This window comes from Ranitomeya variabilis, chromosome 3, assembly GCF_051348905.1.
Source record: "Ranitomeya variabilis isolate aRanVar5 chromosome 3, aRanVar5.hap1, whole genome shotgun sequence".
NCBI classification, from domain to species: Eukaryota; Metazoa; Chordata; class Amphibia; order Anura; family Dendrobatidae; genus Ranitomeya; species Ranitomeya variabilis.
This window is the reverse complement of record NC_135234.1, coordinates 700,472,853-700,496,758: the sequence shown is the minus strand read 5'-3', so window position 1 is coordinate 700,496,758 and position 23,906 is coordinate 700,472,853. Positions and strand designations below refer to the sequence as shown.

Below are 23,906 nucleotides of genomic sequence, written 5' to 3'. Positions count from 1 at the left end.
CCTCCTACGGACACTAAGCAAGAACTGGTATTATCCGGTGCCAGTGGGCGGTGTATACTGCAGAGGCGGAGCTAACCCTTTTTTGTATTTACTTAGTGTCAGCCTCCTAGTGACAGCAGCATACACCCACGGTCCTGTGTCCCCCAATGTGGCGATGGAGAAAAAAAGAATGCAAATTTTAGATTTCATAGTAAATCCTGCTAATGTCATCATATAAGTATCAGAGTTATAGACATAAATAATTCTATCCACACCAGGATGTGTTGAGCAGCTGTCCCTAATTTATAACTAACCAGCTCCCATAATCCCGCTGTCCTCTCCTTGCACTGGGGGCCTATAAATTTAGATTCATTCTTAGGGGTGCACGCATGTGTGGGGTCGCACGCATTCAGCAAAGCATCGCATTAGACAAGCATCAAGTTAAAGGGCAGTTATTCCATGACAGTTAGTCAGGGCAGGGGTCAGGCAAACCACACTCTGCTCTCCCTTCTATCCATGTGCTTTATTCCTATCCTCCTATGTTCCCTTGCAATCCACTTTCACCGCCCAATCCCCCCTTCATCACCCCTCATACACATCAGCTCCTCTCTCCTTCCCTCTCCCATGTACAGCTCCCATGCACTTCTCACCTTCCTGAAAAACCTCAGTCCATCTTGCCCACAACCTCAACCGCTACCCTACCTCACATCAAAATCATTCTAACCTTATTAATATTACTTGCACTCCCTCATCTCCTTCTTTTAATTGTGCCCTTTGGAATCCACGGTCTATATGTAACAAGCTTCCCTTCCTGCACAATTACTTTCTGAACAACTCTCTAAATCTATTGGCCCTCACTGAAACCTGGATCCAAGACTCTGACACCATCTCCCCTGCTGCCATTTCTCATGGTGGCTTACAATTCTCCCATTCCCCGAGACCCACAAACAGACATGGTGGTGGAGTCGGCATACTTCTCTCCCCACAATGCATCTTCCAGGTTATCCCCCCAGCTCCATCACTCTCATTCCCTTCTTTTGAGGTCCACACCATCAGGCTCTCTTGTCCCCTCTCCCTCAGAGTAGCGGTCATATACTGGCCCCCAGGCTCACCCACCCACTTCCTGGACCATTTCTCTGCCTGTCTGCCGAACTTCATGTCCTCAGAACGTCCAACCCTTATCCTGGGAGACTTCAACATCCCCATAAACAGCCCCACTTCTACATCTGCATCCCAGCTTCTATCATTAACCACTTTGCTTGCCCTCTCGCAGCTCTCAACCTCTGAGACACACAAGGACGGTAACACCCTTGACCTGGTCTTTGTCCGGCTGTGTTCAATCTCCTACCTAAATAACTCACCACTTCCCCTCTCTGACCACAACATTCTCTCCTTCATGCTCACAAATCCGCTCACCCCAGCACACTCCAACCTACCATTCAGTCAGAAATCTACAAGCCATTAACCCTCATACACTTTCAGACACCTTACACTCATCACTGTCCCCAATCTCTTATTTTTCCTGTCCTTATCTGGAGGTACATCACTACAATGACACTCTTAGAAGCACCCTGGACCAAGTAGCTACCCTCACCATCAGAACCTCCAAACACAAAGTAAAACAGCCCTGGCTCACATCGCAAACCCGATTTCTCCAGCGATGCTCTAGGAGTGCTGAACATTTATGGAGGAAAACTCGCACACCAGAAGACTTCATACACTTCAAATATATGTTAAAAACCTATAACTCTGCCCTTCACCTCACCAAACAGTCCTACTACACCACCCTGATCTCCTCACTATCCAACAACCCCAAGAAACTTTTTGACACCTTTCACTCCCTCCTCAAGCCCCTATCACAGACATTTGTGCTGATGACCTGGCCTCCCACTTTATAGAGAAAATAAACAATATCCGTCAGGAAATCAGCTCCCAATCACCAAGTTCAGTGACTCCCATCCCTCCCTGCATCTCCCCTGGCTCACTCCCCACATTTGATCCCATCACAGAAGAAGAAGTCTCCAGGCTCCTCTCTTGTTCTCGTCCGACTACATGCACTACCGACCCCATTCCCTCTCATCTCCTCCAGTCGTCACTACTCACCTAACTACAATCTTTAATCTCTCACTCTCCTCAGGCATTTTCCCGTCCACCTTCAAACACTATCATTACTCCGTTACTAAAGAAACCTGCCCTCGACCCATCCTGCACAAATAACTACAGACCGGTCTCCAACCTCCCCTTCATCTCTAAACTCTTGGAGCGCCTAGTCTACTCCCGCCTTACCCGTTACCTCTCCACTCACACCCTCCTAGACCCTTCACAGTCCGGCTTCCGCCCCCTACACTCGACAAAAACTGCACTCATCAAAGTGACCAACGACCTTCTGACAGCAAAATGTAACGGTGACCACTCTCTGCTCATTCTTCTCGATCTCTCTGCAGCTTTCGACACTGTTGACCACCCTCTCCTACTCTCTAGGCTAGAGTCACTAGGCATTAAGGATACTGCTCTCTCCTGGTTCTCCTCCTATCTTTCTGACCGCTCCTTCAGTGTTCTGTTACATAGTTACATAGTTATTAAGGTTGAAAAAAGACTTTAAGTCCATCTAGTTCAACCCATAGCCTAACCTAACATGCCCTAACATGTTGATCCAGGGGAAGGCAAAAAAAACCCCATGTGGCAAAGAGTAAGCTCCACATTGGGGAAAAAAATTCCTTCCCGACTCCACATACGGCAATCAGACTAGTTCCCTGGATCAACGCCCTATCAAGGAATCTAGTGTAGATACCCTGTAACATTGTACTTTTCAAGAAAGGCATCCAGTCCCCTCTTAAATTTAAGTAATGAATCACTCATTACAGCATCATACGGCAGAGAGTTCCATAGTCTCACTGCTCTTACAGTAAAGAACCCGCGTCTGTTATTATGCTTAAACCTTTTTTCCTCCAGACGTAGAGGATGCCCCCTTGTCCCTGTCACCGGTCTATGATTAAAAAGATCAGCAGAAAGGTCTTTGTACTGTCCCCACATATATTTATACATTAACATAAGATCACCCCTTAGCCTTCGTTTTTCCAAACTAAATAGCCCCAAGTGTAATAACCTATCTTGGTATTGCAGACCCCTCAGTCCTCTCTGGCTCCACTTCGTCTCCTCTTCCTCTCACTGTCGGGGTACCCCAGGGCTCAGTCCTTGGCCTCCTTCTCCTCTCTCTACACGGCCCTAATTGGACAGACCATCAGCAGATTTGGCTTTCAGTACCATCTTTATGCCGACGACACACAACTATACACGTCATCCCCTGACCTTACTCCCGCTGTACTACAGAACACCAGTGACTGTCTGTCCGCAGTCTCCGACATCATGTCCGCTCTCTATCTGAAACTCAACGTCTACAAAACTGAACTACTTCTGCTCCCACCGTCTACTAACCTCGCTAAACCTGACATTTCCCCCTCTGTGGGTGGCACCATAATAACACTCCGGCAGCGGGCGCGCTGTCTGGGTGTTATGTTTGACTCCGATCTCTCCTTCACATCCCATATACAATCTCTTGCCCGCTCGTGCCGCTTACACCTAAAGAACATCTCTAGAATCCGCCCTTTTCTCACTATGGAAACAACAAACACCCTCACTGTCGCCCTGATCCACTCCCGCCTGAACTACTGTAACGTTCTATCAATTGGCTCCCCCTTACTCGAATTTTCCCTCTCCAGTCCATCCTTAATGCAGCAGCCAGGGTCGTCCATCTGGCTAATCGGTACTCGGACGCGTTCGCTCTTTGCCAGTCGTTACACTGGCTGCCCATTCATTACAGGATACAATTCAAAGTACTTGTTCTCACCCACAAAGCTCTCCACAGTGTGGCACCCCCTTACATCTCCTCCCTCATTTCTGTTTATCAGCCTAACTGACCTCTGCGCTCTGCAAACGACTTTCGACTAACCTCTGCACTAATCCGTACCTCCCACTCCCGACTCCAAGACTTCTCCCGTGCTGTGCCAATCCTCTGGAATGCTCTACCCCAAGATATTAGGACCATCCACAACTTGCATAGTTTTAGGCGCTCTCTCAAAACACATTTGTTCAGAGAGGCCTATCACGTTCACTAATCAAAGTCATTTTATGTTTGTGTGTGTGTGTAGCCCATTCACTATCTCCATCTATCCCCCACTCCCTGAAGATGGCTGGACCATCATTGTAAATACATCATTGTAAATACACACCTGTACTTTGTATCTCCCCACCTCATTGTAGATTGTAAGCTCTCACGGGCAGGGTCGTCTTATTTCGCTTCATTATTGTATTGTTAACATTGTTACTTATGACTGTTGTGTTTGAAACTGTTAAATTGTAAAGCGCTGCGGAATATGTTGGCGCTACATAAATAAAGATTATTATTATTTATTAATTCATTTAAAAAGAAAAACAAAAACTATAAACTATAAGGGTGTGTGCACATGTGGAGTAAATGGATGCAAATTTCGGCATCTCTTGGCAGGAAAAACGCAGCTGCAAGAACGCGCATTTTTTGGCGCATTTTGACTGATTTGAATGAGGTCAATTGTGAAAAACGCTGGCAAAACCGCACAGAGAACGGACATGCTGCAGATTATTTTCTGCACTGAATCTGCAAGTCAAAAATACTCAACGTGTGCATCAGGGCTTTGAAGTCGGAGTCGTGGAGTCGGAACCCATTTTGGAGGAGTCGGAATCGGAGTCGGTGTCATGGAAACTGAGGAGTCGGAGGTTTGGCTTACCGACTCCACAGCCCTGGCGTGCATGACACTTCTGGTTTGTCTGGTTTGCTTCAGGTTTTGCTAGCAAATCGGCATGGCAATAACGCAACAAAAAACTAAGCAAATCTGCAGAGTGTGAACAAGCCCTAAAACTAAAACAGATAATAAACGGTCACCCTATAAAGTCGTCTTACCTGAGTTGTTTTATCAGAACTTCCATCATCTATAACAATCACCTCGTACTTGAAAGATGACCGCTTCTTCTGTGTAACAGGAAAAAAAATGGGATTACTTTACTTTAGGTTTCATAAAGAACCAAAATATTACACATTTTATTATTTATTTATTTTTAATTTGGCACTGAAGAAAGACAGATAACCTGAGGATTTTTTTATTTTTCCAAACTACAGCTTAAATAAGCAAAAAGAAAAAAAAGGGTTTGGTTCCGTGTTAGATCAATGAAAAAAGAATGATCTCAGTGGGAAAATCAAGATAATCTTGTGTGCACGATATGTCCAACTGGGGGTCTCTATGTTGGAGAAACAGGACGGAAACTGAGCCAGGATGATCATCGGCACACGATTACAGGTAAAAGAAAAACATTTACCGGTGGCCAAACATTTCTGAGCTCAGCTTGTATATTTGAATGTCCATTTATTATGTCATGCCTTTCTTTTTTTGTGCATATATTTGTGTTTCTTCAGATACTTTGTTATACCATGCCTGAGAAAGGAACCCAAGAAGTCTCCACAGCTTGCTTTGTACAATCATTTATTGTATTTTTGTTAGACATTAAAAAGGTATCATAACTATAAGATTATCTTGTTTTTACCACAGAGAGAAATATTTTTTTTACATAAGCAAAGTGGCGCAGGAATTCTGGAGTCAGCCATAGTGGAAAGCAAACACTATTTCTATACTATTTCTTACAGCAATTCTATTCTATTGCAATAACAATACTGCCCCCTAGTGTTTGTTCTAACTAACGCAGGCACCACCATGAACTGATAGGAGAATGCAGTCGGATCTGCAGGCACCATGTGATAGAGTAGGGGGAGCGGAACAGATTGATATATAGTTTTGTGACAAAAAAAACAGATTCATTCTAACCCGTGCTTTATTCATTTACACCTCTGCGGTCCCATCAGTGACAGCTATGTCTATAGACACACAAGCATAAAAAGAAAGCTGTCAGTCACTGATAGGACCGCCCACTGGATAGAAAATGCTAGAAAGAGCAGAGGATTAAATGAATAGATCTTTTTTCACAAAACTATATATCAATCTCCTCCCTGCTCTATCACATGGTGCCTGCAGATCGGACTGACATTTCATGGTGACAGGTTCCTTTTAAAAGGAAACTGTCAGAATCTTTAACTCCCCCCCCAAATAATGTATTTGTATGACTGTCTAGCCCTTTAAAAGATAAGCCAGTTGATCCCTTTATGACCCCAAAGTGTCGCTCCAACAGCGAGAGATTGTGTTTGGGGTTCTGTATTCAGGTGTCGGGAGGTGCACTGGGGCGTGACGCTGCACTTCTCGCTCCAAACACTTCATTTCCTACCTAGCAGCTCCATAACCCTGGTGGAATGGCCGGTCGGCGGCCATGAACCAGAGCAAACGACACAGCGTGAGGCAGAGGAGCTGGAAGTGCATCATTACGCCCCAATGCACGGCCAGACATGTATACAGAACACGTGTTCGTGCTGCTGGAGCAGTGCTTGGGGGTCATAAAGGGATCGACTGGCTTATCCTGTAAAGGGTTAAATGATCATAATGGATTAGGAGGGGAAAAACTTTCTGACAGGTTCCTTTTAAGCTGAAAAGGCAGCCAATGTCGACTGATCGTTTGCCAATTCTGCAGACTAATGGGATGATAAATGGTCATCATGCCGATGGTAATCACTCTGATTTGTGCCCCATGTGAATGTGCTCGGACATTGATGGCCGTCGCTTTCCTTCCGGGCGCCCGGGTTCCTGGAGGAATGCACGCGGCACAAGCAGGTAGGAGCTTAATAAACCGATCTGTGAAAATACATTATTATTAATAATAAAACAGATGCAGGGTTTTATTTCATACATACCTGTCTTTTTTCAAGAAATTCCAATGCCTCATCCATCATAACAGGCACTGGAAGAGAGAAACATGTCACTTTACATGGTAAAATACCAGCAAATTACAAGAATCATGTATCTGTCGCCCCCAATCGTTACTCATCCATTTATAAGGGAGCCGTCCTCTACGGCTGATGGAGATGATTAGTAACAGTAGAGATCTGTACCGAAAGGCGAGTCCATGAGACAAATAATAGGGAGCGATCGTCTACAGACAGAAACCACCCGGCAGTGCCACATCTGATACACATCAGGCAATGACGACATCTGACAGGACCCCCGCTACAACATTGGGGTCCCCCAGGTTCCCGGTCATTTTAAATGGAAAATAACTAATATCTATGAGCATTTGGCATCACAGTGGAACAGACAGGACCCAAATTAATTTTCATGGGGATGCAGACTGCGAACCTTCACAAGACCCTCTACTCTGGCAGAGTTCAGTGGTGTGGCGTTGGTTACATTGAGGCAAGGCAAGCATTAAAGGGGTTGTCCACTACTAGGACAACTTCTACTGAATCCTTATGTCCCTCCCCCAGTAAAATAATAACACCTATACTCACCTCCGATGCAGGCGCCATTTCAGCATTGTCAGCACTGGCTCTCCTGGGGATCACGTGACATTATGTTACGCAATCATTGTGGACAATCAGCGCTGGCTTCACTCTCCCCTCCTTATGACAAATCACGGCATTCAGAGGAAGTGAGAGAACAGCCGCAGCTCCTGCCTCCTCTGGATGCCAAATAAGTCCTTAGGAGAGGAGAGTGAAGCCAGCACTGAATGGCCGCAGGGATTACCTGACATAAAAATGTCACACAGTCCCTGGGAGAGCTAGTGCTGACACCGGTGGACCAGTGAGTATAAGTGTTAACATTTTACTGGAGGGGAAACACAAGCATTGAGAAGGGGTTGTCCGAGTGGCGGAGTCCCCACTACCCACTGAATCTTTAGCACTCCAGAGTTCCTCCTATTAGTCCAGTATTGAACCCCTGGTCACCCTAGAAAATGCAGTGTATTTTAAGAAAATAGTGACGTAAATAAATGCATTTAATGCTAGGATATTCAAAATTATTTACAGTCGCCTGCTTATGATTTTCACAAACTCTTGAAATCTATATTGAATTTTGAGGATAAAGGGGTTGTATATTGGTCCTCCAGCATTATACCCTGAGTGCAGCAGCTGAGATGACCGTCCTCGGCTGCTCTGCACACGATTCAATACTTCACTATATTGAGATCAGCGTCCGTCATCCAGTTTGCTGTTCATGCAGAGCGCAGCAGTAGAGAAGACTTTCTTATTTCCTTGTGTGCTCTGCACAGGCAGCGACTAAGATGACAAAGTTCAGTGTGAAGAAATTGCAGAGTCAATACTTCACTATACTGTGTTTCATCATCTCAGTCAGAGCACAGCAGTTTTTTCTTTTTTGTTGCGCTCTGCATAGGCAGCAACAGAGATGAAAAAGAGGCTGCTACCTCACTCCGTCTAACCAGCTGGGAACAAGGCAATAACTGCGCCACTTTCAGTGGGTGAAGAACTGGTGCTTGCCAATAAGTGGATCCCTCAGCCCCAGTTCCTTCGATAGGGAGAGGGGCTGTAAATTTTGCACTCCCAAAAATTTGGCTCCCAGGGATGACCTCCACTATCGCACCGGCTGCGCTGCAGTTTCCTGCACGGTGGGTGATGTTGACAGAGAAACCGACAGAGAAAAAGAGAAAGCCATCTGCAGATCTTCATTGGACTCATCCAGTAGCCCTAATGATCAGATACACTTACACCGCTCTTCTTCATTGTATGCAGGGACAACAACAGACAGATCTTTTTCAGGCCGGTCGTGAATACTTGGGAAAGGCCTCTTTTCTCCATTACTGGCAACAAAGAACTTCTCTGCCTCGTGGCGATGTAGATTTGGCATTTTTCTGGCAGTCACATGTGCTATAATAGCAACCTGGTAAAAAAACCAAACAAACACAAAAAACAATGTCCAGATATAATAATAAGTAAAAGGATTAATAAGCATATTATATACTAAGAGGGAGATACAGTGGGTGAAATTAGCATTGAACACGTCACCAATTTTCTAAGTAAATATATTTCTAAAGGCGCTATGGACATGAAATTCTCACCAGATGTCGGTAACAACCCAACCAATCCACACAAGCAAAGTAATCAAACCATAGATGTCCATAAATTAAGTTATGTGTAATAATAAAAAATGACCCAGGGAAAAAGTATGGAACAGATGAAGAAAGAGAGATGCAAGAAGCCACGGAAAGTCATGACACCAGCTAAAAAAATATATCAGTAATTAGAAAGCAATCCTGCCACATAGTGAAAAATAATATCAGCTGGTTCAACTGATGATGTATAAAAAGGTGTCTCATTACCAAGGAGACACACAAAAAGCATCTCAAGAGGAGTAAAACCAGTAAACTGTCTCAAGACCGTCACAACCTTTTTGTTGTAAAACATACTGCTAACATTGGCTACAGAAGAATTTCTAAAACTACTGAAGGTTCCAGTGAGCATAATCCAGAAGTGGACAGAGCATCATTTCACCACAAACCGTTCACAACCAGGTGCTCCCAGCAAGATTTCAGACAGTGGAGTGAAAAGAATTAACAGGTGAGTTGTCCAAGTGCCAAGAACCACCTGTGCAGAGCTACAGAAAGACCTGGAATTAGTAGGTACAATTGTTTCAAAGTCATACACTCAACTTCCATGGCTTGCATGCACGCTCAACAAGCAAGACTCCATTGCTGAACAAAAAGCATGTTCAATATAGTCTGGTCAGATGATACTAAAATTGAACTGTTTGGAGGCCAAAAGGCATTGCCTATCGCCCCATAAACACCATACTAACAGTGAAGTCTGGAGGTGGGAACATCATGGTGTGGGGCTGTTTTCAGCATACGGCACTGGTAAACTTCATATAATTGAAGGGAGGATGAATTTATAAATGTGCTGAGACATTCTTGATAAGCCGGATTACTCACCGGTAATGCTCTTTTAGTGAGTCCACGACAGCACCCCACTGGAGAGAGGGATCCGCCCTGCAGGAACAGGAAACCTATTGAGAAACAAAAGGGGGCGGTCCGCCTTTCCTCCTCAGTTTTGATTTCAGAGTACCCGGAGGACCGCCAGTATTAGGCAAATATCATTAATTTCATTGTTTAAACTTATTTGCTTATGATTAAAAGGATTTTACTCAAATAATATGTATTATATTATTCTAGGGAGGGATGTAAGAGGGTGCTGTCGTGGACTCACTAAAAGAGCATTACCGGTGAGTAATCCGGCTTTTTACTCTTCGCCACGACAGCACCCTACTGGAGATCTTTCAGAGACCATCACCTAGGGAGGGGACCACCGTGCTGAGGACAGTCCTGCCAAAGTCTAGGTCAGAAGTTGACGATAGGTCTAGCCTATAGTGGTTATAGAATGTAGAAGAATTTGACCAAGTTGCCGCCTTACATATAGTTTCGATCGGGACGTCTCCCCTCTCTGCCCAGGAGGATGCCATCGCTCTGGTAGAGTGTGCCGTTATGCCTTCCGGAGGGTTTTCTTTCCTCGCGGAGTAAGCCAGTCTGATAGATTCTCTGATCCACCGGGATAAGGTGCTTTTTGTCACTCCATGACCCTTTTTGACACCCTGGAAGGAAATAAACAGAGCCCTACTCTGTCGCCAGCTGCTGGTCTTTTCAATGTATTTTAACACTACTCTTTTAACGTCTAGAGTGTGATATTTTTGTTCTTCAGGAGTGGATGGATTACTGAAGAAAGTGGGCAAGATTATTTCTTGTGACTTGTGGAATTTTTTCGCTACTTTGGGTAGGTAGGAAGGGTCTGGTTTAAGAATTAACTTATCCTGAAAGGTTAACAAAAAAGGTGGATCTATAGAGAGTGCTTGGATGTCACTGATTCTCCTAGCTGAAGTCAGTGCTACCAAGAGGGCCGTTTTTAGTGATAGACATTTAATTGGTATTGAGTCTATTGGCTCGAATGGAGAGTCTGTTAGGGCTTGTAAGACTAAATTTAAATCCCAGGGTGGAATCCTAGGTATGTTAACTGGATTCATTCTTTCGCAGGCCGTAATAAATCTGGATACCCATCTATCCCCCGCGATGTTATGGCCATAGAGGGCTCCTAGTGCTGAAACATGAACCTTTAAGGTGTTTACAGTTAGACCTAGTTCTCTCCCTTTTTGAAGAAACTCCAGGATAGAATGTATCGGAATCTTGATGTGTTGGTAGATGTATGGAATTGAAAAAATTTTCTCCATACTCTTGTATAGATTTTTGTGGTGGAGGGTTTTCTACTATGGAGAAGCGTATCAATTAAACCCCCCGAGAATCCTCTCGATCTTAACATCTGCCTCTCAAGTTCCAGGCCGTCAGGTGTAGATTGTCCACCTGAGGGTGGAAAAACGGACCCTGGAAGAGAAGGTTGGGCGTTGAGGGGAGGACCCAAGGATCTGAGACCGACATGGTCTGTAGCCATGAAAACCATGGTCTCTTGGGCCAGAATGGAGCTATCAGTACAACTCTCGCCCCTTCTTCTCTGATTTTGCGTATAACTTGAGGTAGCAATATGATCGGAGGAAACGCGTACGCCAGACTGAACTGCCACGGGGCTTGGAGAGCGTCCAGAATGTCCGGATGATCCGCTGGAGATAGAGAAGCAAATCTCCGGACTTTTCTGTTTTTCCTTGTGGCGAAGAGATCTATCTGAGGACGGCCCCAAAGAGATATTATGTCCTGAAATATTTGCTGGTTTAGACACCACTCTCCTTGTCTCAGGGTGTGTCGGCTTAAAAAGTCCGCCTGCTGATTGCTTGCTCCTCTTATGTGCAGCGCAGTAAGGGATGTTAGGTGACTTTCTGCTAGATTTAAGATTTCTGTAGCAGAAGACATCAGAGTCTCTGATCGCGTACCTCCTTGCCGATTTAGATACGCCACTGTGGTGGTGTTGTCGGATAGGACTCTGACGTCTTTCCCCCGAAGCTGTGGGAGGAAATGATATAAGGCGTATTTTACAGCATTCAGTTCTTTAAAGTTAGAGGAGCTGCCGCTTTCCTCCATGCTCCATGACCCCTGGCAATAATCATTTCCCATATGAGCGCCCCATCCATGAGGACTGGCGTCAGTGGTTATGGTATGAGATGGCGTTATTACCCATGGAACCCCACTCATCAAATGGTTTGAGTCTAGCCACCATTCTAAGGAAGTTAAAACCTCCTGAGATAAGGTTATTTTTGCATTTAGGCGCCCAAATAACCGTCTATCCTCTTGTAAAACTTGATGTTGTAGTGTTCGAGTATGGTGTTGAGCCCATCTCACTGCTGGTATACAAGAGATAAGAGACCCTAATAACGACATAGCTTGTCTTAGGGATATACGCGGATTATTTATTGCAGCTAGGACTTTGTGTCTGATCAGTAGAATCTTTACCTGCGGCAGAAGACACTTTTGAGATATGGAGTCTAACTGGAACCCCAAGAACGCCTGACGGGAAAGCGGAGTGAGTCTGGATTTGTTGGTATTGATTATCCAGCCCAGGTCCTGTAGAGAGGAAATTGCGTGAGCTAAACGGTCGGTACATTGAGTAACTGAATTTCCTATTACCAGAAAGTCATCCAGATAGGGCACAATCAAAGTTTCCTTCTGGCGTAGGTATGCCATCACCTCTAGCATTATCTTGGTGAAGATCCTCGGCGCTGTTGAGAGGCCGAAGGGTAAGGCCGCATACTGGAAGTGACGAACCTCGTTGTTGATTTTTACCGCCACTCTGAGGAATTTTTGGTATCTGTCATGAATGGGGAGATGATAGTAAGCATCCTTTAGATCAATGCCCCCCATCATACAGTTTGGGAATAGGAGCTTTATGGTGGACCTAATGGATTCCATTTTAAATGTATAGTTTTCAATTAATGAATTGAGTTTTTTAAGGTTTATGATTGTCCTGAAAGAACCGTCGGGCTTAGAAATTAGGAATAGGGGAGAGTAGAATCCCTTACCCTCCTGTCCCACCGGCACTTGGACTAGGACCCGTTTTGATATTAGGGTTTGAATTTCAAGCTCTAAAGCCTGATGCTGTATAGGCGAGCTGAGAGATGTTATAATATAAGACTCGTGGGGAACACGAGAGAATTTTAGTTTAATTCCATCTCGGATGATATTTAAAACCCACGAGCTAGATGTTATTTTCTCCCATTGAGTGGTAAAAAATTTAAGTCTGCCCCCAACTGGTATATCCTCAGTATTTGTTGTCTTTTGGGGGGTTGGGTCTTCTAAACATGGTACCTCTCTGCTTGTCATCCTTAGGGGTCCATGTTGCAGACCTATCCGTTTGTCTCCTCTTGCCAAACGGCCTCCTTTTAAAGGCTCTCCTGTAAAAGGGAATAGAGGATTCAGGAAAAGCTTTCTTCCTGTCCTTTGCTTTCTTGAGTATCTCGTCTAAGGTTTTACCAAAGAGGTACTCACCCTCACATGGGATTGCGCATATCTTGGATTTAGATTGCGCGTCCCCTTTCCAACTCTTCATCCATAGAGCTCTTCTTGCGTTATTCACAAGGCCCGCAGATCTTGCTGCTAAACGGAGTGAGTCGGCGGAGGCGTCTGCCATAAAGGCCGCTGCTCCTCGTATTAAAGGGATGGCTGCTCGTAGTTTTTCTCTCGAGCTTTTGTTTTCAATTTGCTGGTCTAATTGATCAATCCAGATGATCATTGACCGGGCCGCGCAAGTGCTGGCTACTGCAGGTTTGAATATTCCTGTAGCCGCTTCCCAAGAACGTTTAAGGGATGATTCAGCCTTACGATCCAAAGGATCGACTAGTAATCCTGCATCCTCCACAGGTAGAGTGGATTGCTTAGAGGTAGAAGCTACAGCAGCGTCGACCTTAGGGACTTTGGTCCATGTAAGAAGCTCCTCATCACTGAACGGATATTTACGTTTTGACGCTGAGGGTAAAAAGCTTCTCTGATCCTGCTTCTCCCACTCTCTTTTAATTAATGTTTTCACTGCTGGTATAACTGGAAAACATCTCCTCTTTCTGTCTGCCAAACCCGCGAACATTATGTTCTGCGCGGTTTGTGCACCCTTAGACTCTTCACACCCCATGGTATTTCGAATTGACTTTACCAAGTTGTCCACACTGTCTAAGGGAAAACATGAGCGTCCCTCGATCTCTGATGAGGATGATGATGCTGAACATGATGACAGGGAGGCGTCTGACAGTACAGGTTGGTCACTGTCGGAGTCTGACACAAGTGTCGGTGTTTTAGACTTAGCACTACGCGGTTTGTCCTGGGACATATTTTTTAGCTCCTCTCTAATAATGGCCCGTAGGTCCGTAATGGACACTGCTGCTCCCTGTGTTGTTTCCTTAAAGCAGTCTTTGCAAAGCTTTTTGGGGTATGAGTCAGGAAGGGGCTGGTTACACAAGGCACATTCCCTGTGCTTCGTTTTTTGTCGTTTTTTGCTCTAAGCGTATAAGTAGAGAGAGAAAGGGAAAAGAGAGAGAAATAGGGAGACAGCGTCAGCTTAATAGGCAGAGTTCACAACTCACCCAGTGAAGCAAATAATACCGGATCAGAAGGCCGAGATCCTGTTCTGGAACCGTCACTTTTACGAGCGGTGTCCGAGGATCCTCTGGTGTGATCTTTGGCGGGGGGTACTGGATCTCCAGCTGTGGGGTCCATGGCACCTGGGGATGACATCTCTGCCTCGCCGTTCTAATGTTTGTGAGCGATTTAAATAGTGCGCCAAAAATGTTTTTTTTGCGCATGCGCAGATCGGCGCCGGCTTCCCCCGCCTTGGATCCGGCCTGGGCGCCCCGGAAGTCCATGATTCACTTCCGGGGTAGCCTGTATTGCGGCGGTCGGCGCATGTGCGGCCCGGGATTCAGCGCCGGGCCGCAACGGAGGATCACCTTACCCGGCTCCTGGACATGCTGCCACACCGCACGCTGGGAAGGACGCCGGTCGGCCCTCCCCGGACCCGGCCGTCTGCCCGCTCCATCAGACGAGGAGGGAGCCGTCTAACGGAACTCCCCCGACGCTGCTTCTGAGCCGCAGCCCCTGCCGTTCTCTCGGACACCGCGCAGGCGGCATGCTAGCCCAGGTATGTTTCCCATAACGAAGTCCTGTCGTTCCCGCAGGAACAGGAAACCTAAACTGAGGAGGAAAGGCGGACCGCCCCCTTTTGTTTCTCAATAGGTTTCCTGTTCCTGCAGGGCGGATCCCTCTCTCCAGTAGGGTGCTGTCGTGGCGAAGAGTAAAAAAAATCTGCTGCCATCTACCAAAATGATGAAGATGAAATGAAGGGTGGACATTTCAGCAAGACAATGATCCCAAACATACAGCGGAGGAATCTTTAAATTGGTATTAGAGAAAGAAAATAAAGCTGTTGGAAAGGCCCAGCCAATAACCGGACCTGAATCTACAACCCCTGGCAAAAATTATGGAATCACTGGCCTTGGAGGATGTTCATTCAGTTGTTTAATTTTGTAGAAAAAAAAGCAGATCCCAGACATGGCACAACACTAAAGTCATTTCAAATGGCAACTTTCTGGCTTTAAGAAACACTAAAAGAAATCAAGAACAAAAACTGTGGTAGTCAGTAATGGTTACTTTTTTTAACCAAACATAGGGAAAAAAAATTCAATTCTGATTAAAAAATTATAGAATCACCCTGTAAATTTTCATACCCAAAAATAACACCTGCATCAAATTAGATCTGCTTGTTAGTCTGCATCTAAAAAAGAAGTGATCACACCTTGGAGAGCTGTTGCACCAAGTGGACTGACATGAATCATGGCTCCAACAAGAGAGATGTCAACTGAAACAAAGGAGAGGATTATCAAACTGTTAAAAGAGGGTAAATCTTCATGCAATGTTGCAAAAGATGTTGGTTGTTCACAGTCAGCTGTGTCTAAAATCTGGACCAAATACAAACAACATGGGAAGATTGTTAAAGACAAACATACTGGTAGGCCAGGGAAGACATCAAAGCGTCAAGACTGGAAACTTAAACAATATGTCTCCAAAACAGGAAATGCACAACAAAACAAATGAGGAACGAATGGGTGGAAACTGGAGTCAATGTCTGTGACTGAACTGTAAGAAACCAACTAAAGGAAATGGGATTTACATACAGAAAAGCTAAACGAAAGCCATCATTAACAACTAACAGAAAAAACAAGGTTACAATGGGCTAAGGAAAAGCAATCGTGGCCTGTGGATGACTGGATGAAAGTCATATTCAGTGATGAATCACAAATCTGCATTGGGCAAGGTGATGATGCTGGAACTTTTGTTTGGTGCCGTTCCAATGAGATTTATAAAGATGACTGCCTGAAGAGAACATGCAAATTTCCACAGTCATTGATGATATGGGGCTGCATGTCAGGTAAAGGCACTGGGGAGATGGCTGTCATTACATCTTCAATAAATGCACAAGTTTATGTTGATATTTTGGACACTTTTCTTATCCCATCAATTGAAAGGATGTTTGGGGATGATGAAATCACTTTTCAAGAGGATACTGCATCCTGCCATAGAGCAAAAACTGTGCAAACATTCCTTGAAAAAAGACACATAAGGTCAATGTCATGGCTTGCAAATAGTCCGGATCTCAATCCAATTGAAAATCTTTGGTGGAAGTTGAAGGAAATGGTCCATGGCAAGGCTCCAACCTGCAAAGCTGATCTGGCAACAGCAATCAGAGAAAGTTAGAGCCAGATTGATGAGGAGTACTGTTTGACACTCATTAGGTCCGTGCCTCAGAGACTGCAAGTTGTTATAAAAGCCAGAGGTGGTGCAACAAAATACTAGTGATGTGTTGGAGTGTTTTTTTGTTTGCTTGTTTTTCATGATTCTATAATTTTTTCCCCTATGCTTGGTTAAAAAAAAAAGTAACCATTACTGACTACCACATTTTTTTGTTCTTGATTTCTTTTCTTGTTTCTTGAAGCCAGAAAGTTGCCATTTGAAATGACTTTAGTTTTGTGCCATGTCTGTGATCTGCTTTTTTTCTACAAAATTAAACAACTGAATGAACATCCTCCAAGGCCGATGATTCCATAATTTTTGCCACGGGTTGTAGTAGAAAATCTATGGACGAAACTAAAGCTCAGAGTCCATAGAAGGAGCCCAGAATGGGCCAAATTCACACCTGAGCAATGCATGCGACTAGTTTCTCCATACAGGAGGTGTATTGAAGCTGTCATCACCAACAAAGGCTTCTGTACAAAATATTAAATACATTTCAGTAAGTAACTGGATGGGTTATTGCCGACATCTGATTAGAATTTCATGTCAACAGCATCTTTAGAAATATATTTACTTAGAAAATGTGTGACGAGTTCAATACTTATTTCACCCGTTGTATGTGGATATGTAAAACATGGAGGAGCTGAAACCGAATAAAATGTTATCCAGCAGCGCTGCACACTAATAACATCGCATTCACACATACGTACCGGGAAGCGGACCCTAACAGGTACATGCAGACACGATGCCATCAGCACTGCTCACCTCCAGATGTAGAAGTGAATGGCGCTAGATAACTACTGCTCACACAGTAATAAAATAAAGGACTTACTCTTGTTTTTCCGCGCAAGTGAAGCCACTATTGTACATGGGCTGTGCTGGCACTGCAGCTCACCCCACTTCACTTGGATGGAATACTGGACACAACCCACTGATCATCTCCAGTCCTCACCCATTTTTGTAATCTCGGGTGCTGACCTAAATGTTCCTATATATATTTATACCGAATCTATCTATCTATACATATAGCTACTGCGGCGTGGAAAAGGCTCGAGGGGAAGGTGAGGGCAAAGTTAGGCAGGAGACTTGTGTCAAACTAATTTCTGAAAGATGATATAGCCACAGTACACCCACATTGTGCTTTAGGGAATGTACCATTAATGTGACATTTATAGGACGCAATCACTATTTATTTCCTGACATATGACATAAATAGAAGCAAACACTGAGGAAAGCAAGAAGAAAATGGTAAAGGAAACTACCAGAAAAGTGGCTCACTGCCTGCTGCCTCCATCCTCTGAATAATTAATACGGCGACTAAGGCCTCGATTCATCAAAGAAGATCTGCCAGAATCATGGTGTAAATTGCTTTAAAAAGTCACAACATAGGGAAGAACGAGTGGGTGGGCACCCAGGGGACGGACGGACGCAGAGAGGGACAAGCCGGTGGGTGCAAAGAGGGACGGGAGGGCGCAAGGAGGGACGGATGGGTGCAGGGAGGGTCAGGAGCAGGGAGGGATGGACTGGCACAGGGAGGGACGGATGGGTGCAGGGAGGGTCAGGAGCAGGGAGGGATGGACTGGCACAGGGAGAGTCAGGTGCAGGGATGGACGGACGCGTGCAGGGGAGGGTTGAATGGGCGCAGGGAGGTTCGGGTGCAGGGAGGGACGGACGGGCGCAGGGAGGGACGGACGGGCGCAGGGAGGGACGGATGGGCGCAGGGAGGGACGGAGGGGCGTAGGGAGGGACGGACGGAGGGGCAGGTGCAGTGAGAGATGGACGGGCACCGTGAGGGTGGGGCGCAGGGACAGACTGGCACGGTGAGGAGCAGACTGATGCAATTACTGCAGGCTCAGACTGCCCTGGCTCTGTTTCTGTCACTATGGAGACACACAGCCTGGCACTGGAGCTGTGCACACGTTCTGTTGGGGTATTTGTCACCACATCTATGATCTGTAGTTCGCAGCACGGTATCTGAGCCGCTGCTGTACAGTATGTGCCACATCTGACGTGTGGTCGGGACTCACCAGGACGAGCAGCACCGCGGCCAGAGCAGCCAGCAGCTGCAGGAGATCACACAGGCAGCACAGCATGATCCCCGCACCATGCCCGTCCTCACACAGCTAAAACCGAGCGCTGTCAGCAATGTCTACAGCCCGGAACCACTGTCTTCCGGTACCCGGCACACACCAGCGCTGCATCTGCCGGAACCTATAGCATAGTTACACCTATGCGGAAGTGAAGCTGTCAACGTTCTACTGCAGGCTCTGATTCAAGAGCAAACCGCTCAGCCTCGCTAGTCCAGCGGCGTGCTAGGAGCGCCACCGTGCGTCCGGAGGCAACATAGCGGCTCAATCATTTTCTGGTCGTGTAGGACTGTGCATAGGAAGAAGCCGGTATACGGCAGCGGTGCGGGGCAGGAAGTCACAACAATAATAAACAGCGCCAGCTCAGCCATGGGAGCCGCAATGGTGTGATCCTAGGGGGGAAGGAACATAATGGCGATAGTGCAGACTATCGATCGCTTCTTATAAGGCTACGTTCACATTTGCGTTGTGCGCTGCAGCGTCGGCGACGCAACGCACAACGCAAATTTAAACGCATGCTCAACGCAGCGTTTTGTGACACATGCGTCCACTTTTGCATGTTTTTTGGTGCAGAAAAAACTGCAACTTGCGTCCTCTGCGCCCTGACGCATGCACCACAGTGACGCATGCGTCACAAAACGCAAGTGCAACGCATGTCCATGCGCCCCCCATGTTTAATATAGGGGTGCATGACGCATGCGGCGACGCTGCGGCGCAGAACACAAATGTGAACGTAGCCTTACAGCGTTATTTGTCCAGTAGAAATGATCGAGAAACGCGATTCTCCAGTTCAGGCCCAGCACCAGCCTCATCACCAGCCCCATTACTATCATCACCAGCAACATCACCAGAATCATTACCAGCACCATTTCCATCACCAGCCCCCTTACCATCATCATCACTAGCTTCATCACCAGCACATTACCACCAGCATCACTACCAGCACCATTACCAGATTACTAGATAGATAAATAGATAGATATATGATACACAGAACAGAATGTATAGACACATATATAGATGGGTGATGGACAGATATATAGATCATGGACAGATATATAGATGGATGATGGACACACATATAGATGGATGATGGACACATATAGATGGATGATGGACACACATATAGATGGATGATGGACACATATAGATGGATGATGGACAGATATATAGATGGATGATGGACACATATATGGATGGATGATGGACACACATATAGATGGATGATGGACACATATAGATGGATGATGGACAGATATATAGATGGATGATGGACACATATATGGATGGATGATGGACACACATATAGATGGATGATGGACACATATAGATGGATGATGGACACACATATAGATGGATGATGGACACATATAGATGGGTGATGGACAGATATATAGATGGATGATGGACACATAGATGGATGATGGACACATATATAGATGAATGATGGACATATAGATGGATGATGGACACATATATGGATGGATGATGGACACACATATAGATGGATGATGGACAGCTATGGGGGCCTCTCCTGCGCTCTGTGTTGTGCTGGTGATCACACATCCTGCTCTGTGCTGTGTGGGGGCGCAGTTCCGGCATGTGTCCAGCAGAGGGAGCAGTGCGGCGCAGGATATGGCCGGCGTGCTGTGCGTGTTTCCAGGCAGCACACGTGCGGTGACTTCCTGTGAGCGGCGGCGGCGGCCGCTGTGTGTGCACAGTACATCCATGTACATGTAGCGCCTCTCCTCATTACATGTCCTCTCCTCACCCGCGTGTTCTCTGCTGACACATGTTGGAAGTGAAGAGATGGCTGCGGGATACAAGTGAGTGACCACCTGCCGGTTACACGGGAGTCTGTTCTGGGCAGATAGGGCAGGGTACCACCAGAGGGGTCTGTGCCATAATCACTGATAGGTCAGGGGTCACACTGCTGCTGTACCAGAGATGCCTCATGTACCTGGGGTCGCTCATAGTGATGATGCCTCATGTAGATCATTGGTCTGAATGGCTGTGGCACAATCTGTAGAACCTCACTGTACAGATCACATGTAGGGGCCTCGTAGCCGCAGTGATTTCTATACGGATACAATATTTTATCTACAGGTGGGCAATACGTCCCAGATTTCAGCCTGTAGCTGCAGAGAAGCCGGTGTGTAGTGGTATCGGCCAATATGGGGTCACAGAGGGGCCGGTGCTCAGTACGATGAGCCGCGGTGGCATCTGCCTGAATGGCCGCCATGTAATGCTGGATTTCCCCTACAGCAGTGACTACAGGGTAAAAGCCAGCGAGGCTGCCACAGGCCCTGGTTACAGTTGGGTGTTTGTTTTTACAAAACTCTTTTAAACCCCGTGAAGGTTGCCCAGGCTTGTGGTACCAGTCTGCCGTGGCGCTATGTGACTGCGGATTGTGGATCCTCACATCTCACACAGTGCGCACTGTGAGGACTCTTGTGATCTGGGCTGGCACTAATCGTATCAGTTTCACTTGGGGGGGGGGGCTTCGATCCTGAGCCTGATCCATAGAACAGTGGCAGCGGTCACCAAAAAGCTAAGAGTAAGGCTGTGTGCACACGTTGCTGATTTTTTGCGTTTTTTTCGCGATAAAAACGCTATAAAACCGCAAAAAAACAGCATACAATATGCATCCCATCATTTAGAATGAATTCCGCAATTTTTGTGCACATGATGCGTTTTTTTCGTGGAAAAAAACGCATCGCGGTAAAAAACGCAGAATGTTCATTAATTTTGCGTTGTTTTTTTTTTTGCAGATTTCCCACTATAAAATGCATTGGGAAATGTCCGGAAAAAAACGCGGCAAAAACGCATGCAGATTTCTTGCAGAAAATTTCAGGTTTTTCTCAGGAATTTTCCTGCAAGAAATCCTGAACGTGTGCACATAGCCTAAATCAGGTTCATACAGCGCTTACTTGTGTTTTTGTTGCGAGCAAGCCGCTGCTAGACATCTCTGGCAGTGATTTATCTCCCATGAGAGAAAACATTGGGTCAATGCTGCCATCAGGAGGGACCCCATGCACATTAGTCAGCCCACCTGCCTGTTTTATATGCTTTTGATGGTAATTCAGCATTAATCAGCTCAGTTATATTGGATTAAATACAATTTACCCAAATTTAAAGTAAAGATTTCACAGTGCAAACTGTATAGATTTATTAAATAGAATAAATACAGTAGATCTCGGGTCTGATGAGGCTGGTGTACTCACTTTGAAAATCCATGTCAAAATGTTTGACTAATCTGTGGAGAAACGGGGTCAGTGGGTGCTCTCGTCCGCTGGCCCGGCTGGCTTTAGCAAGACTGCATGGACCACGGCTCATACCACTGAAGCCCGCTCTATCTCCCAGTGGGCAATACACTACACAGGGTTAAGGTAAAACAGTGTGGCGATACTTTATTGAACCACAACACACAATAGCAATCAGGACAATCCCACCATTTACCTTTACTGCCGGCGTTGACACAATCAGTGCAGGAAGCTCTGAGCAGCAGCACGTAACCCTGCGGACTCCGGCGGGGGACGTGACAGACATCAGAAGGTGAGTATGTAGTGTTTTTTTTTTTTTTACTTTTACAATGGTAACCAGGGTAAATATCGGGTTACTAAGCGCGGCCCTGCACTTAGTAACCCGATGTTTACCCTGGTTACCCAGGTGCTGCAGGGGGACTTCGGCATCGTTGAAGACAGTTTCAACGATGCCGAAGTCGTTCCCCTGATCGTTGGTCTCTGTAGAGAGCTGTCTGTGTGACAGCTCCCCAGCGATCACACAACGAGTTACCAACGATCACGGCCAGGTCGTATCGCTGGTCGTGATCGTTGGTAAGTCGTTTAGTGTAACGGTACCTTTACACAGTATGTTAGATAGTATATCAGTTGGCAAGTCTGTCTTGACCCACCAGAAATAAACACTTACATTCACAAGCCAATATACAGATTAAAAAGCCAGTTCTTTTGGTTTGCAAAAACATGGTTGTCTGGGAAATTAAGATACAATCTGGTTTCTTCACATAATCCTTTGAGTTTTTCTTCTTATTGCCTAAACTCCATGTTCACTTTAATATACAGCCTTTCTAACATAGATTTTCAAAGTGAGTACACCCATCTCACTGGGTGTAAGGTTTTAATATTGTATGCAGTTTATATTGTGAATTCCTTGTTGCTGTGTATTCCTCAGCAGTGTAAGCTGTCCTGCAGGGATGTACATGTAATTTCTAATCTATTCTCGTTGTCTTGCCTCCAACAGAACAGTGGAGCCGTTAGAATATTACAGGAAGTTTCTAGTAAGTAAAACGCGTTTTTGTTACTTATATAGTGCCGGCATATTCCACAGGGCAGTACAGACATTGCCATCACTACAGGCCCTGACCCATAAGGGGCTCTATGCAGGGAGGGGGGGAGAGGGGACATAGCACTTCCAGGCAGATGTTGTCCTTGGTCGGACCCCAGGGCTACGAGGCTGCAGTGTGGACCACCGTGGCAGAGCTTGTATTGTAGTCTGCGATATTGGGGATACGGATATGACACAAGTTTCACCTTCTACATTGCAAAAGGTGAAACCTGCAGAAACCGCTGTGCTGGGCACATCACTGTGTGGCTCGGCGCCGGAGCTGATCCCCCTCCATGCAGCTCTGTTAGATGCCTGGCCCCTGGGAGGAACTGAAACGATTGGAGCCAGCGACAATTTAATCTCTTTAAAGGGAATCTGTCAGCAGGTTTTTGCTATGTAATGAGGACGGCATGAGGTAGGGGTTAAAACACCGATTTTAACGATGTGTCGCTTATCAAGCTGTGTGCTGTGGTTTACTTACACTGAAGGATTCATCACCTGGTGATTATCATTAGCTGGACTACAGCAGCGCGTGCATAGTAGTCCGACTCCGCCCCCTCCTGTGATAAGCAGCTCACTGACATCTGCTACATCTAAATACGCTGTTGTATCACAACGGCTGCATGCAGTAAACTAAGTGATACATCGTTGGAATCGGGGGCCTCTGTCCCTGCATTACGGAGCTCTCCGATGAGGTAGCAAAAACCTGCTGACTGATTCCATTAATGATACTATCATGCATGACTGAAGCATTTAAAATGGTGGCCATTATTTCTGACTGCCATCACCCCCTTCACCCGGGTCTGCCCTCTACATCTCTATGAAGCCCAGACTGTCCGGACTTAATAGTAAATTATAGATTTCACAATA

The 23,906-nt window shown here is 45.9% G+C and overlaps 2 protein-coding genes across 2 annotated transcripts in view; one reads left to right on the top strand and one right to left on the bottom strand.

Moving 5' to 3' along the window:
* The window catches only part of ALG5 (ALG5 dolichyl-phosphate beta-glucosyltransferase), a 57,294-nt gene extending 38,161 nt beyond the window's left edge, over positions 1-19,133 (bottom strand). Inside the window, exons 1-4 of the mRNA XM_077298197.1 lie at positions 18,633-19,133; positions 8,612-8,783; positions 6,806-6,852; positions 4,916-4,984 (exon numbers count right to left, since the gene is read on the bottom strand). Coding sequence (XP_077154312.1) covers positions 4,916-4,984; positions 6,806-6,852; positions 8,612-8,783; positions 18,633-18,698 — 354 coding nt within the window. The 5' untranslated portion in view covers positions 18,699-19,133. The remainder of the gene's footprint in view (positions 1-4,915; positions 4,985-6,805; positions 6,853-8,611; positions 8,784-18,632) is intronic.
* Positions 19,134-20,252: 1,119 nt separating this feature from the next.
* EXOSC8 (exosome component 8) overlaps positions 20,253-23,906 on the top strand; it is a 36,008-nt gene continuing 32,354 nt past the window's right edge. Inside the window, exons 1-2 of the mRNA XM_077298196.1 lie at positions 20,253-20,518; positions 22,953-22,989. Of these exons, the coding sequence (XP_077154311.1) occupies positions 20,502-20,518; positions 22,953-22,989 (54 nt within the window). The 5' untranslated portion in view covers positions 20,253-20,501. The remainder of the gene's footprint in view (positions 20,519-22,952; positions 22,990-23,906) is intronic.